A 15661-nucleotide genomic window follows, 5' to 3' on the forward strand; every position below is an offset into this window, starting at 1 on the left:
AACGCGTACGTGCGCGTTCGCGCCTTTCACACTTGGGGGAGGGCGCGTGCCCTGGAAAATTCCACGCCCGAACTAGCTCCGCCTTATGCGCCTTCTTTCCAGCCGCCGGCTTTCCACTGTTTCCCTCCCAGCTGCCTTTGCGTGAGCAAAATGGCAGCCCCCATGCCGCGGAGTTTGTCTTGCTTATCCAGGGCTGTAGGACGGTGGTCTCGGCAGGTGGGTAGGGATGGGGTGGCTGGAAGTCTGGGGGCTGGAGGAGGACAGAGTGGAGGGAAATACTCACTTTACGGTTGTCCTTGGTGAACTTGGGCGATACAGATCATACCTAGGTAGGGAGCAATTGAGGTAGGCGAGACACAGCTGTTGTATAGCTATGTGGCTGAGTGGGGAGAGCCCTGGTAGGGCAATCAGGGCGGACAAGTTCTCGGGGATTAAGTTTCTCCGGTTTGCCCTGGGTCTCACTGGCGTACGGATGTTAAGTGGGAAAGTAGTAAAGGTTTGGAAAGTGGTCTCGCTTCCCGTTGATTTTTTATAACTGTCCTAAATTGATCAGTAGTTGTAAAGGAGGGAGAATCGTTCCTGCCTGAACAAACCTCATGGTCAGCGAGAAAAGGGATCTGGCCTTTAAAGAGCTTATTGGTTAATTGGGAGCTAGAACGACAAAATAAAGTTTACGTTGAGGATCCCAATAGAATGAGCACAATGTAATCTGAGTAAATGTAGAGATTTCTGAGTTTAGGTAGAGCAGAAGAAAAGAGAGTACTGGGTTGGTGTTTAAGTTCCTCATCAGACCGAGCGTTCTTTCATCAGTCTGATCAACCTTGCTTTCATCAACTCTGCATCCTTGAGTTGGCATAGCCTTGTAATATGAAAAGTACTAAAAGAAAGCCTTTAGTAAAGGTTGAGTGGTATTAGTATTAGTAAAAGTTGCTTACTGGCTTTTAGTAAGAGACAGCTATAATTGTTAAGATAGAAGCATTTCCCCATGATGTGTCACTTTATAATTGTTCCTAAGTCATTCTTTGGATTTGCCCTTTCTATCTTTGCTTACAGTTTTGTTTTTTTTTTTTTTTTTTGCTTACAGTTTGTATAAGATTTTTTCCCAGGTTACCTAACCTTTTTCTGCTATCCTCCAGCCAATTCTGATGACTCCATCCGCAGCAGTAGTTCCAGTGAGAACTAAAAAACGTTTCACACCCCCTACTTATCAACCCAAATACAAAACAGAAAAAGAGTTCATAGAATATGCCCGGAAAGCAGGACTGGCCCTTCCTCAAGAAAGTTTGGAACGTCCCATACATCTGGCCTGTACAGGTAAAGCCCTAACCCAGTCCCCTTCTGTCAAAGGTCTTCTTGAAAAGTGGAATGATTTGGACTGTGAATGATAGCATTTAATTAACCCCCAAATCAGTTCAGATTCAATAATTTGTATACGTTATATTTCATGAGGTCATCTTTGATCTTGTTTTCACAATATTCCTAGAAGACCAGGGTAAAATTTCTCTGTTTTGTACAAGAAGCAGCTAAGACTCTTTTGAAGACTAAGATTATCTTACTCTATTTTTTCTAATCCTGCATGATTTCCTCTGCATGGAAAAGTCTGTTGATATAAACTATTTTGTATCCAGGAGCCCTCCCAATTTTTTATGACCTCAAGATGACTTTTTCTCAATCTTGCAATGCTTTCTTAGTTTTCTCCTTCTCTCTTTACAGCTGGTATCTTTGATGCCTATGTTCCTCCTGAGGGTGATGCCCGAGTGTCATCTCTTTCTAAGGAAGGGCTAGCACAGAGGACTGAGCGATTGAAGAAGAATGTGGCATCACAATTGTCGTAGGTATCTGAGACAGCTGGGAGTTAATATTAGAATAAAAATTTCTTGTTGCTACTTAATCCAGAGAGGCCGTCTTGGATTAGTTGTGTATAACTCTTTTGATAACTTGACAGTATATTCTTTCCCTGTAATAGACTTAATGTATAATAGTATGGGCATTCTGAATCTTAGCATCTCAGCCTTGATTTGTCGTTTTTCTCACATCATTTAGGAAGTTGACATTGAAGTTTGTAGGACACTTTTTTGATCACATATTTAACAATTTAAAGTAGTAATAAGAGAGAGCATATTTATAAGAGAAATACCTGAGATTTTAAGAGAGTAAGAAAAACCAAAAGGCTTTAGAAGATAGACCTGTTCTAGGGAGCTAACTGTGCTTTAGTTAAAGAGCAGAAGCCAAAACTGTCTTCTTAAAGAGATTTTCAGCATCTGTCACTCTGGCTCTGACTGTATCTAAATTATAGGCTCTTTAAGGTCATATATAGATTTCTATGCACAAGTGTATTGAGTTAGTGGCAATTCTTCATGTGGCTACAACATTCCTCTAAATACAGATCTTATCACATCAACACATCTGCCTCAGACTCCTTGTGGCTCCTTATTATCTGAAGAATTAAAATATAGATTTCTTCAGTGGTATTCAGGGCTTTTTAAAAAATAATTTGGCTCTTACCTTTCTCTCCACCATTGTCTATTTCATTTTTCTCATCCTAAACGTTAACATTTCCAAACTAGTTGCTAGTTCCTTGACAATTGCTCTGCTGCTTCTCTTTGCACATCCTTTCCTCTGTCTGAAAAATGTCTTTTTTCCTCAAGCATTGTGTCTGCTGGTTTTTGTTTTTTTAAAATACTTATTTATTTTTGGCTGCAGTGGCTTCTCTTGTTGTGGAGCACGGCCTTACACTCGGCTCTACACCCCACACTACATGTGGGCTTCAGTAGTTGCTGTATGTGGGCTCAATAGTTACGGCTGCTGGGCTCCCTAGCACCGTAGCTGTGGCACAGGGGCCTAGTTGCCCTCAACATGTTGGGTCTTCCCAATTAGGAATTGAACTGGTGTCCCTTGCATTGCAAGGCAGATTCTTAACCACTGGACCACCAGGAAATCCCTGCTTTTTTTTTATAATCATACCCCCAGTTCTTCCCTCTCCTCTCCCCTCCCCCTTGGCAACCACAAGTCTGTTCTCTTTGTTTCTTTGTTGTTCAGCTGCTAAGTTGTGTCCAATTCTTTGTGTCCCCATGAACTGCAACACACCAGGCTTCCCTCTCTTTCACTATCTCCTGGAATTTGCTCATGTCCATTGGGTCAGAGATGCCATCCAACCGTCTCATCCTCTATCTCCCCCTTTTCCTGCCCTCAATCTTTTTGAGCAGCAGGGTCTTTTCCAGTGAGTCAGCTCTTCGCATCAGGTGGCCAAAGTATTGGAGTTTCAACTTCAGCATCAGTCCTTCCAGTGAATTTTCAGGGTTGATTTCCTTTTGGATTGACTGGTTTGATTTCCTTGCTGTCCAGGGGATTCTCAAGAGTCTTGTCCACAATCACAAGCATCATTTCTTCAGTGCTCAACATTCTTTATGGTCCACCTCTCACATCCGTACATGACTACTGGAAGAACCACAGCTTTGATTATGTTTGTGTTTCATAGATATGTTTCTGCCTTTTTTTTGGCTGCACCACTCAGCATATGGGATCTTAGTATACCGACCAGAGGGATTAAACCTGCACTTGGCAGTGGAAACTCAGGGTCTTAACCACTGGACATCCCTGTGTTGTATTTTAGACTCCACATATAAGTGACGTATGTTGTTTGTTTTTCTCTTTCTGACTTACCTTGTAACGTATGATAATCTCTAGGTCTGCTTTAATTTCTATGTCTGCTTCTAGCCTTCCCTGACTTTTTTTGGAGTTGCCTTTGTTATAATTATAACTGTATGCTTATTTTTACTATCTCTGATAACTCTGTATTGTGATGATTTCCTCTCATGTATTTCTCTCCTGGCTTGTGAACTCTTTGGTAGAAGAGTTCATGATGTTGACGAACACAACACTTATTGTCTAGGGGAGGAGACCAGTTATTGATTGTACACACATAATTACAGATACGGTGAAGTATGAGTGCCGTGGAAACACAGGATGGGGAAAGATAACTTTCCCTTCTGGGAGTTCAGAGTAGGCTTCTCTAAGAAAATGACATTTAAAGCTGGGATCTAAAGGGTTGCTTGGAGTTAGCTGAGTAGAGAAATGTGGTGAGGAATAGCATTCCAGGGAAACAAAACAAGGCTTTGAGGTGAAAAGAGTGTAAAGGAGTTGATTTTGTCAAATGCTTTTTCTCTGATCATTGACATGATAATGTGATATTTCTCCTTTATTATATTGATATGGTATATTACATTAATTGATTTTTTAGTGTTAAGCCAACCCTGCATTCCTGGGATAAATTCCTCTGGGTTATGGTGTCCCTCATCCTCTTAATACATTTCTGGTAGTACTGATTAGATCAGAATTCCTTGTTTACATTATTATAACTATGAAAACGCTGTTGACAGCTGAGCCATGCAGTACATTATTATTACATTTCCTTTCCTGCATAATAGTTTTTTGTTTTTTTTTTTTAATTCCTGGTGTTAAGTGTCTTTTTTTTCTCATTTCCTTGTAGAATCCCTGGTTGTGTTAATTTTCTCTCACTGTGTAGAAAACATTATTTTATCAATCTCATCATAAAGAAGAAAGCCCTTTTGGAGCCTTCTTACCTTTTTCGGTCTGGATTGGTCACTCTTCAGGCTCACTGTACATTGTGGGGTCTACTTTTATCATCATCCTGCTAATCCATTTGCCTTGCTCTTATATATATTCCCTGTTTCCTGGATTTTATGTCTTTCTCCTTCATGTACATTCAGTTATTTTGGTGGTACACATTCCCTCGCAGCTTCCTGAGAAAGAGTGGAAGGTAAATAAATGGAATGTTGCAAGGCTAAGAAAAAGTCTTTCTTTTAGTCTCCCACTTCATTTATAATTTACCCATAGGGCTTCCCTGGTGGTCTAGTTGTTAAGACTTCACGCTTCCCCTGCAGGGGGCACAAGTTCAGTCCCTGGTTGGGGAACTAAGAACCTGTCATGCTGTGCAGTGTGGCCAAAAAAATAAATAATTTGCCCAGATACAGAATTCTGGCCTGGGAGTCATTTTTTTCTCCACCAAAAGACTCCTCCATTGTCTTTCTAATCTTCTAACTTCTGATGTTGCTAGTTAGAAGCCCAATGTCATTCTGACTCTTGAGCCTCTGTATGAAACCTGTTTTTTTCTTCCTTAGTGCTTGTAGGATATTTTCTTTGATGTCAAAATTCCAGAAATTCACTATGAGAAGCTTTGGTTTTTCTTTAGAATAATTGATTTAAGTGTAAGTTAGAAGGCTGTATTTATAGGACTTGGCACATTCAAAAAACAATTACTGAATAAATGGACAGACATTAATGGAGGTAAAGTAAGCTGTTAAGTTATTAAAATGATTCTCATGCTTAATTTTACAGGATCCGGAGGATAAAAGAAAGTGATCCTAGTTTTAAAGTAAAGGAGTTCCCTGAAAAAGCCCAGGATATCTTCATTGAAGCTCACCTGTGTCTAAACAAGTACGTGAACAACCCGTTAGGTTCTCAGCAGCTATTATTCTAGGTTTGTTTGTTTTTTTTTTTTCTTCCTTCAGGTAAGAATTCTAGAGTGAGAGAGCTTCCTCTTTGGGAAATAATTGGAGCCTGGAGCTATCTTTGACTTCTTTCACTGCGTCTGGGAATTTTCACCATTTGGTCTGGCTTAGCTCCACTGGCAAGTGTTAGGACTCTGCTTAATAGCAGCTGTTTTCACCCTACCTCATCCCTAACTCATCCTGATCCTTTCTGTGTGTTTGTCTTTTTTTTTTTCTTTTTTTAAGCTACACTGTATGATACTTTCCATGGAGACTTTTTCATTCAAAAAAGATGGAATGAAAAGCATTAGTCCTTCAGTCATGTCTAACTCTTTGCAACCTTGTGGATTTAAGCCTGCCAGGCTCCTCAGTCCATGGAATTTCCCAGGCAAGAATACTGGAGTGGGTTGCCATTTCCTTCTCCAGTGTGTTTGTCTTTTAGTCACTAAATCATGTCCAACCCTTTGCAACCCCATGGACTCTAGCCCGCCAGGCTTCCCTGTGTTATACTGTCTCTCGGAGTTTGGTCAGATTCATGTCCATTGAGTCAATAATGCTATCTAACCATCTCATCCTCTGTTGTCCTGTTCTCCTTTTGCCTTCAATCTTCCCCAGTATCAGGGTCTTTTCCAGTGAGTTGGCTCTTCTCATCAGGTGGCCAATATATTGGAGCTTCAGCATCAGACCTTCCAATGTCTGATTGATCAGACCTTCCAGTCTCTGATTACTCAAGGTTGATTTTCTGTAGAATTGACAGGTTTAATGTCCTTGCAGTCTAGGGGACTCTCAAGAGTCTTTTCCAGCATCACAATTTGAAAGCATCAATTCTTCAGCACTCACCCTTCTTTATGGTCCAACTCTCACATCCATGTCTGACTACTGGAGAAACCATAGCTTTGACTCTACGTACCTTTGTCAGAAAAGTGATGTCTCTGCTTTATAATGTGCTGTCTAGATTTGTCATATCTTTTCTTCCAGAGAGCAAACATCTTTTAATTTCATGGCTACAGTCACTGTCCACAGTGATTTTGGAGCCCAAGAAAGTAAAATCTGTCACTGCTTCCACTTTTTCCCCTTTTGTTTGCCATGAAGTAGTGGGACTGGATGCCACGATCTTAGTTTTTTGGATGTTGAGTTTTAAGTCAACTTTTTGACTCTCCTCTTTCATCCTCATCAAGAGGCTCTTTAGTTCCTCTTCACTTTCAGCCATTAGAGTGGTATCATTTGCATATCTGAGGTTGTTGATATTTCTCCCAGCAGTCTTGATTCCTGCTTGTGATTCATCCAGCCCAGCATTTCGCGTGATGTACTCTGCATAGAAGTACATAAATAAGCAAGTGACAATATACAGGCTTATTGCATTCTTTTTCTAGTTTTGAACCAGTCAGTTATTTCGTGTCCAGTCTGTTTCTTCTTGACCTGCATACAGGTTTCTCAGGAGACAGGTAAGGTGGTCTGCTATTCCCGCCTCTAAGAATTTTCCAGTTTTTTGGGATCCACACAGTCAAAGGCTTTACCTTAGTCAATGAAGGAGAAGTAGATGTTTTTCTGGAATTCCCTTGCTCTCTCTATAATCCAGCAAATGCTGGCAATTTGATCTCTGTTTCCTCTGCTTTTTCTAAACCCAGCTTGTACATCTGTAAGTTCTCAGTTCACATATTGCTGAAGCCTAGCTTGAAGACTTTGAGCATAACCTTACTAGCACGTGAAATGAGCACAATTGTTTGATAGCTTGAACATTCTTTGGCATTGCCCTTCTTTGGGATTGGAATGGAAACTGATCTTTTCCCATCGTGGCCACTGCTGAGTTTTCCAAATTGCTGACATATTGAGTGCAGCACTTGAACAGCATCATCTTTTAGGATTTGAAATAGCTCAGCTGGAATTCCATCACCTCCACTAGCTTTGCAAAACTGAAAGCAGATTGACTATATTCTTTGTAGCTGAAGATGGAGAGGCTCAATGCAGTCAGCAAAAACAAGATCTGGAGCTGACTGTGGCTCAGATAATGAGCTCCATATTGCAAAATTCAGGCTTAAATTGAAGAAAGTAGGGAAAACCACTAGGTCACTCAAGTATGACCTAAATCGATCCCTTATGAATTATACAGTGGAGGTGACAAATAGATTCAAAGGATTAGATCTGGTAGACACAGTGCCTGAAGAACTATGGAGGGAGATTTGAAACATTGTACAGGGAGCAGTGATGAAGACCATCCCCAAGAAAAAGAAATTCAAGAAGGCAAAGTGGTTGTCTGAGGAGGCTTTACAAATAGCTGAGGAAAGAGGAGGGGTGAAAGGCAAGCGAGAAAGGGAAAGATACACCCAATTGAATACAGAGTTAAAGAGAATAGCAAGGAGAGATAAGAAGTTCTTTTTAAACGAACAATGCAAAAAAATAGAGGAAAACAACAGAATGGGAAAGACTAGCGATCTCTTCAAGAAAATTGGAGATATCAAGGGAACATTTCATGCAAGTATGGGCACAATAAAGAATAGAAATCATACGGACCTAACAAGCAGTAGAGATTAAGAAGAGGTGGCAAGAACAGACAGAAGAACTATATTAAAAAAAGTTAGTGATCGAGATAACCATGATAGTGTGGTCACTCAGCTAGAGCCAGATATCCTGGAATGTGAAGTCAAGTGGGTCTTAGGAAGCATTACTTCAAACAAAGCTAGTGGAGGTGATGGAATTCCAGCTGAGCTATTTAAAATCTTAAAAGATGATGTGTTCAAGTCAGCAATTTGGAAAACTCAGCAGTGGCCACAGTTGGGTTGCTATTTTGTTATTGGGTTGCAGGAGCTCTTTATGTATTCTGGATAGTAATCCCATATCAGATATATGCTTTGTAAATATTTTCTCCTATTTCATGGGTTTTGACTTTCTTGGTAGTGTACTTTGATATAAGAACGTTTTAATTTTGATTAAGTCCAAGTTACATGTTTTTTCTTTTGTTGTCTGAGTTTTTAGTATCAAATCTACAAATCATTGCCAAATCCAGTGTCATGGAATTTTTCCCCTATGTTTTCTTCTCTAAGAGTTTTAGATTTGGTTCTCATGTTTTGGTCTTCGATCCCTTTTGAGTTAATTTTGTGTATGCTGTAAAGTAAGCATCCAACTTCATTTTTTTAATAATATTACTTATGTATTTATTTTTGGCTGTGCTGGATCTTCTGTTGCTGTGCTCAGACTTTCTCTAGTTGCACCAAGCCAGGGCTATTCTTTATTGTGGTACATGAGCCTCTCATTGCAGTGGTGTCTTCTGTTGCAGAGCAAGGGCTCTAGGCACACCGGCTTCAATAGCTGGGGCTTGAGGGCTGTAGAGCATGGGCTCAGTCATCGTGGCACACAAGGTTCATTGGTCCCAGGTGTGTGGGATCTTCTGGAACCAGGGATTGAACCAGTGTTCCCTGAATTGGCAGGCGGGTTCTTAACCACTGGACCACCAGGGAAGTCCCAATGGTATAGCTTTCTGATTCCCTTCTTTCCTTTTCTATAGATTTTTAAAAAATTATTTTCTTAATGGTTACTTTGGGGATTAGAATTAGTATTTTAACAGTTTAGTATGGATAATATCAAAGTTTCAATAGTGTACAAGCAGTCTGCTCCTATGTATCTCTGTCCCTTCCCCTTTGCATTGTTACTGCCACTGATTATATGTTTATACATTATGTGCCCATAATATAGATTTGTAACTGATGTTTTATGCATGTGCCTTTTAAATCAAATAGGAAAAAAATGAGGAATTACAGATCAGAAGTACAAGAATACTGGCTTTTATGTTTACCTATATAGTAACCTGTACCAGTGCTAATTATTTCTTCTTATTGCTTTAAGTTACTGTCTAGTGTTCTTTCATTTAGGTCTGAAAACTCCTTTAGTATATCTAATAGGACAGATCTCCTGGTAATAAACCCTCTCAATTTTTGTTTATCTGAAAATATCTACAATTCTCTTTCATTCTTTTTTTTTTCTTTTGCGATACCTCATGGCATGTGGAACTTCCCAGACCAGGGATTTAACCCATGTCCCCTGAAGTGGAAGTGCAGAATCTTAACCACTGAGCCACCAAGGAAGCCCTTTCCTTCATCCTTACTGTCTATAGAATTCTTAGTTGACAGATTTTCTTTTAGGCCTTTAAATATATCATCCCACTACCTTTTGGCCTCCATAGTTTCTCATAAGAAATCAACTGTAACCTTTTTAAGGTCCCTTGTATGTGACAAATAACTTCTCTTTTGTTGCTTTTAAGATTCTCTCTGTCTTTTGGTTTTGGCACTTGTACCGTGTCTCAGTGTGGATTTCTTTGAGTTCTCTCTGCTTGGAGTTTGTGGAGTTTCTTGGATATGAACATTCACTTCTTTTACCAGATTTGGAATGTTTTCAGCCATTCTTTCTGTTCTTTCTTTTTTTGGCTACACTATGCATTATGCGGGAACTTCACTGACCAGGGATTGAACCTGTGCCCCCTGAAGTGGAAGCACAGACTCTTAACCCCTGGACCCTTAGGGAAGTTCCTTCAGCCATTATTTCTTCAAATGTTTTTTTTTTTTGCCTCCTCTCTTCTCCTTCTTGGACTCCTATGATATGGGTGTTGATGTACTTGACACTGTCCTATAGGTACCTCAGGCTCTACTCATTTTTCTTCATTTTTTTCTACTTTTTGCTCCTTAAATTGGATACTTTCAATAGTTTTATCCTCAAGTTATGTGGCTCAGCTGGTAAAGAATCCACCTGCAATGCGGGAGACCTGGGTTCGATTCCTGGGTTGGGAAGATCCCCTGGAGAAGGGAAAGACTACCCACTCCAGTATTCTGGCCTAGAGAATTCCATGGACTGTATAGTCCATGGGGTCGCAAAGAGTCGGACGCAACTGAGCAACTTTCACTTGCTCCTTAGTTTGGACACTTTCAGTAGTTTTATCCTCCGGGTAACTGATCCATTGTTTCTGCCTGCTCAGATCTGCTGTTCAACCCCTGTAGTGAATTTTTTTAAGTCTTCATTGAATTTGTTACAGTATTGCTTTTTTTTTTTTTTTTTTAAGATTTTAAAAAAAAAATCTAGACTATTTTTAAAAGTCTTTATTGAATTTACTACAATATTGCTTTTGTTTTTTTGGCCGCAAGGTATGTGGAATCTTAGCTCCCTGACCAGGGACTGAACTCGCGCCCCTTGCAATGGAAGGGGAATTCTTAACCACTGGACCACCAGGGAAGTCCCTGCTTTTTTTTTTTTAAATGTGTTGGCTTTTTGCCCAGGAGATATGTGGGATCTTAGCTCCCCGACCAGGAATTGAACCTGCACCCCCTGCACTGGAAGGCGAAATCCTAACCACTGCACTGCCAGGGAAGTCCCTAACCTCTGTAGTGAATTTTTAATTTCTTTCACTGTATTTTGCAGTTCTAGAATTTGTTTGGTTCATTTTCATAATTTTTATCTATTTCCTGATGTACTTATTTTGTAGAGTGTTTTCGAATTTCCTTTAGTTCTTTCTCCCTGGTTGCCTTTATCTCAATGAACATGTAGGACAATTGATTTAATGTCTTTGGCTAGTAATTCTAATGTCTGGGCTTCCTCAGGGATGGCTTCTGTCAAAAATTTTTTCCTGTAAGTGGGCCATACTTTCATGTTTCTTGGTATACTTTGTAATTTTTTGTTGAGAATTGAACATTCTGAGTATTATTATGTGGTAACTCTGAAAATCAGATTGCTCTGCTCTTCAGGAATTGCTGACTTTGTTGATTAGTGTCGCTGCCATCCATTTGTGACTTTTCCAAACTAATACTGCTAAGTGTGTATTCTTTGTTGTGGGTAGTAGTCATTGAAGTTTCCATTCCATTATCTCTGCAGTCAGCCAGTGACCTGACAAAGATTTCCTAAATTGTCTGACTGAATAAAAACAAAATAGGTGTTCTTTCCCCTTTATCCCTTTGTATCTGTTGATGGGAAAAGCTGCTGCAGCCAGCAGGACTGAAACCATGGCATGGTTTGTGTGGGTCTCTCTGCTGTCCACCAGATTGACCAGAATGTGCAAACTCAAATTTTGGAGGGGAAGGTCCTTGCTGCCTGCCCAAGTACCCGCCATCCACTCCAGAACACAGACCACTGTCCCACAGTCATGGCAGTCCTGAGGGAAAGAGGAGGGTATGTGGTTTGTACATGTTCTTAAATCCAAGCTCATTGGCTTCTCCCTTCATCAGGCACTCCCCTGGTTATTATAAGTATCCAGAGTTCTGAGATTTTGTTTTTCTTATTTATCAATTATTTCAATGAAAGGACCCACCCCTAATGCTTCCTGGTCTGTCGTTTTGTCTGATGTCTGTGTCTGTTGATTTTGCTAGATTGATTCCAGGTCTGTTTTGTAGTATTGATGATGGAGTGTGTTTCTTCTGAGGGAATTCCAGACAACCTAAGTTATGAATATGCTCCTAGAGAGGTTTTCTCTGTGTGTTTCTGCCAGATCCTCTAGGGATAGCGTTGGCAAGGTATTGGTTTTTATGTTAATTTCTTAGTTTAGGAATTCTTGCATCATAGAGATAACTGTAAATTTTGTGTCCACATTTGAGTATAATGTGTACTTAGCGCTTTAATTTTTCAGTTTTCGTGGGGTTTTTTTGTTGTTTGTTTTTTAGATTTTTCCCCCTGCTCAGAGCTCTAGACAGAGGGGAGCTTTGTCTCTAGGTTGGTGGACTATTTTTCTAGTTTCCTTTTCCTGCAGGTGCCAGACTTTTTTGAGGGTCATAGCTTTATACAGGGATTTCAATTCCGACTCCCTGTCCTTCCAACGTCCTGGGTTTTAGAAGTCAAGCTCCAGTCATCAGATCCTATTTCTGGATCCCTAAATCATCTCTTACCTGGTTGTGGTATCAGGTTATGTTCTTTCCATTCTACTTTTAATTCCCTCTTCCTCTCTGGCACCTATGGACTTAGCTTCCTTTCTTGTGTACTAGGCTAGAGATTTAAAAATGTGTGTGTGTCTGTGTTTATTATATTCTCTCCAACCTTTCTGGATGTTTACAGTGGGAGGGTAAGTTTTATTGCAAACTTATAGGATAAGTTCTCTTAGAGAATACTGAGTCAGCTCATAAAAGGGGGAGTTTATTTCTACTGAAGATTTCTAGGCCAAGATAGTGATGAGGAAGAATTCATTGAGAGGTGCCAGGCGTGGTGGTTGTGGCACCTATCGCCACAACTTGGTCTAGTCTAGTCTAGAGCTACAGTGAGGGGAGATGACTCAGAGTCTTTTTTATTTGGAACAGAAGTGGAAGTGAAACAAATAGAACTAACCTATCACCCACCCTGGCATTAGAGACACAGTTTTTCAAAGAGCAAGACTTAAACCACTCAGGAAGTGTTAAATTGCAGAAGATAAAAAACAAAAAAAAAGCAACAAAAAAAAATAAATTGCAGGAGAAAGTCATGAATGTGTATCTGAAAGAAACTAATCTGTGGTCTTAGGTTTACTTGAAGCCTACTTCAGTGAGGAACCCTCCTAAAATCTTACATGTACAGGAGCTTGGGTTTGTTGTCTCATTTTCTTACCGAATAGAATCAGCATAACTTGGTCACTCTGGCAGCTCCAAAGATGGGATGGAGGGATAGTTTGTGTGGAAAGGACTGGAAATGACAAGTGGTTATCTTTTATTTTTTCCAAACCTTAAGCTTTTTATTTTGTGTTGGGGTATAGCCATTTAATGGAAGCCGTTGACTACCCTGGTGGCTCTCTCAGACAGTAAAAGCGTCTGCTTACAATGCAGGAGATCCGGGTTCGATTCCTGGGTCAGGAAGATCCCCTGGAGAAGGAAATGGCAACCCACTCCAGTACTCTTGCCTGGAAAATCCCATGGACGGAGAAGCCTGGTAGGCTACAGTCCATCGGGTCACAAAGAGTCAGACATGACTGAGTGACTTCACTTTCTTTCTATAGCTGTTTAACAGTGTTGTAGTTTCAGATTAACAGTGAAGGGACTCAACCATACTGGTTATCTCTTGGCTAGGTTCAAGGATGAAAGTATAAGAAATAAGGCTAAGCAGTTGGTAGTGATAATGTATCCATGATAAGAGGAGATAAGTTGAGCTTTTGATTGTTGTTTGTGTTGAATCTTGTTCCAGCTTAGAACAGAAATCAGTCCCTATGTCCCAGCGAAGGTCTTTTACCCATCTCAAGGATGTATAGTAATTTCAGAGAAATTTCTTTCTGCTCCTGAGATTCAAACATAACTTTGCACTGCTTTTAGAGCTCATGGTTTTCTGAGAAATCATGTTATTCTTCATCTTTGTGTCTCTAGGACTTAGTATATTACCTGGTTTATAGTAGGTGTGCAGAAAATATTTGTAAAAATGAAGGGAATGGTTTTCCATTTTCAGGGCCATTTTTAACTTTTATATAGAGTATCATAAAAGCAATAGTCAGTGATACAAATTTCTTTCCTTTTTAGCTCAGACCATGACCGACTTCATACCTTGGTAACCGAAAACTGTTTTCCGGTAGGTTCTCATCTTCCTTAGAGTTGTGGGATGCCTGAGTAGACAGCTTCTAGATAGCACCTCAGTTTTCTTAAGGATCAGTTTTGAGAGTACAGGAAGTTTAAGGCAAAAGGCTGAAGTTCATTATGTTTGGCTGCATGGTAATGACTTGCTATGGAGTCTGGTAAAGGCCTTGCAGCTGCAGATAGAGGAGGTCCCTGGGCAAGCAGTACTGAGACTACAGACCCTGAGGTGAGGGGATGGTCACATTAGGCCAGCCCTGCACATGCCTGTGCTACAATAAAGGACTTAACCAGTGTGCATGAGGCTTACACTGTGTGCTAACAAGGGTGCTAGGTACTCTGGGAGACTCCTGCCAATGAGGACTTTGTGGTTTAGTTAGAAGCTCAAGAATAAGAATTTCAGTTGCTCTCAGTTCTGCCTCATCCCCCGAGGCACAAGTATAGCTATCCTAGTCTAAGCAGGTTATTAACTTTTATAAAAGTCTATCAAATTCCTATAAAAACTGCTGAAAGGTAAGAAGAAAAAAAAACAAACATGCGGCCAACAGAAGTGCATGCAATAATGAGCAGATTATGAAAGTGTGTGGGAGGGATAACCTATTAGGTAAGCTGGCGGTTTGGAATGAGGTCTTCATTGATTTGGAGAAGGGTCCTCCAGGTGGTAATTGGCTCTTGAGTCATGATTTAGAAACGAAAAGCAAGTTGTTGTAAGGTGAGCTTGAGCAGTAGCTTAAGCAAAATTTAGAAAAGTGAGGCAAAAAATAAGCACCAGAGCACATTTGATGGGAAACGTTGCATGTGGACTGTGGCATTGCAAGAAGAGGAAGCATGGACATAAGCACCCACTTCCCTAAGGGGGCGGGGGTGTGCAGGCAGGAATCCAGTTGAACTCTTCTCTGCCCTCAGGACATGGTCTGGGACATCAAATATAAGACTGTCCGCTGGAGCTTCGTAGAATCTTTAGAGCCACCCCAGGTGGTGCAGGTTCGCTGTTCGAGTCTGGTGACCCAGAGCAACGCGTATGGCCAGGTCACCGTCCGCATGCACACCCGGCAGGTAGAGGCACCAGTCTGCTTTCCTCCCAGCTTTTCTTCACTCTCAGGTTGAGCACCTACCTCTCAGTCCTGGGTATAGCTACCCAGGACTGAGTTCTAAGGAAAGGCTCACCATGGTCTTTCTTGCCTTGTCATTGTACCCTTCCCACTGCTGTATGTTAGCTGTGAACACAAGTGTGGGGATATTTCCTCCGCTTTCTGGGATCCTTCCACTCCCTCCACCCTGACCGCTCTCCCCCCTCAGTCAGAAACCCTCTAAGAGTAAAGTGTCAGTGGTTGATCGGTTAGTCTGGATTCAGAATTAAACAACTCTGAGGACTAACCAACTTGATGTGCTTTCATCTTTGCAGACTCTGGCCATCTATGACCGGTTTGGCCGGTTGATGTATGGACAGGAAGATGTGCCCAGGGATGTCCTGGAGTATGTTGTCTTTGAAAAGCACCTGGCAAATCCCTATGGCAGCTGGAGGATGCATGGCAAGATCATTCCCCCATGGGCACCCCCTAAGCAGCCCATCCTTAAGGTAAAGCAGCTTGCATGGTTTAAGGTGTGCTAAGTTGCTTGAGTCTTATGTCCAGCTCTTTGCAACCCCATGTACTGTAG

The 15661-nt window shown here is 40.9% G+C and overlaps 1 protein-coding gene across 1 annotated transcript in view; it reads left to right on the forward strand.

Annotated features, from left to right (window-relative positions):
* The window catches only part of MRPL45 (mitochondrial ribosomal protein L45), a 17996-nt gene continuing 2335 nt past the window's right edge, over positions 1 to 15661 (forward strand). The window contains exons 1-7 of the mRNA XM_061143863.1: positions 1 to 216; positions 1137 to 1314; positions 1714 to 1831; positions 5359 to 5457; positions 13952 to 14000; positions 14909 to 15058; positions 15408 to 15581. Of these exons, the coding sequence (XP_060999846.1) occupies positions 151 to 216; positions 1137 to 1314; positions 1714 to 1831; positions 5359 to 5457; positions 13952 to 14000; positions 14909 to 15058; positions 15408 to 15581 (834 nt within the window). The 5' untranslated portion in view covers positions 1 to 150. The remainder of the gene's footprint in view (positions 217 to 1136; positions 1315 to 1713; positions 1832 to 5358; positions 5458 to 13951; positions 14001 to 14908; positions 15059 to 15407; positions 15582 to 15661) is intronic.

This window comes from Dama dama, chromosome 5 (assembly GCF_033118175.1).
Source record: "Dama dama isolate Ldn47 chromosome 5, ASM3311817v1, whole genome shotgun sequence".
Lineage (NCBI taxonomy): Eukaryota > Metazoa > Chordata > Mammalia > Artiodactyla > Cervidae > Dama > Dama dama.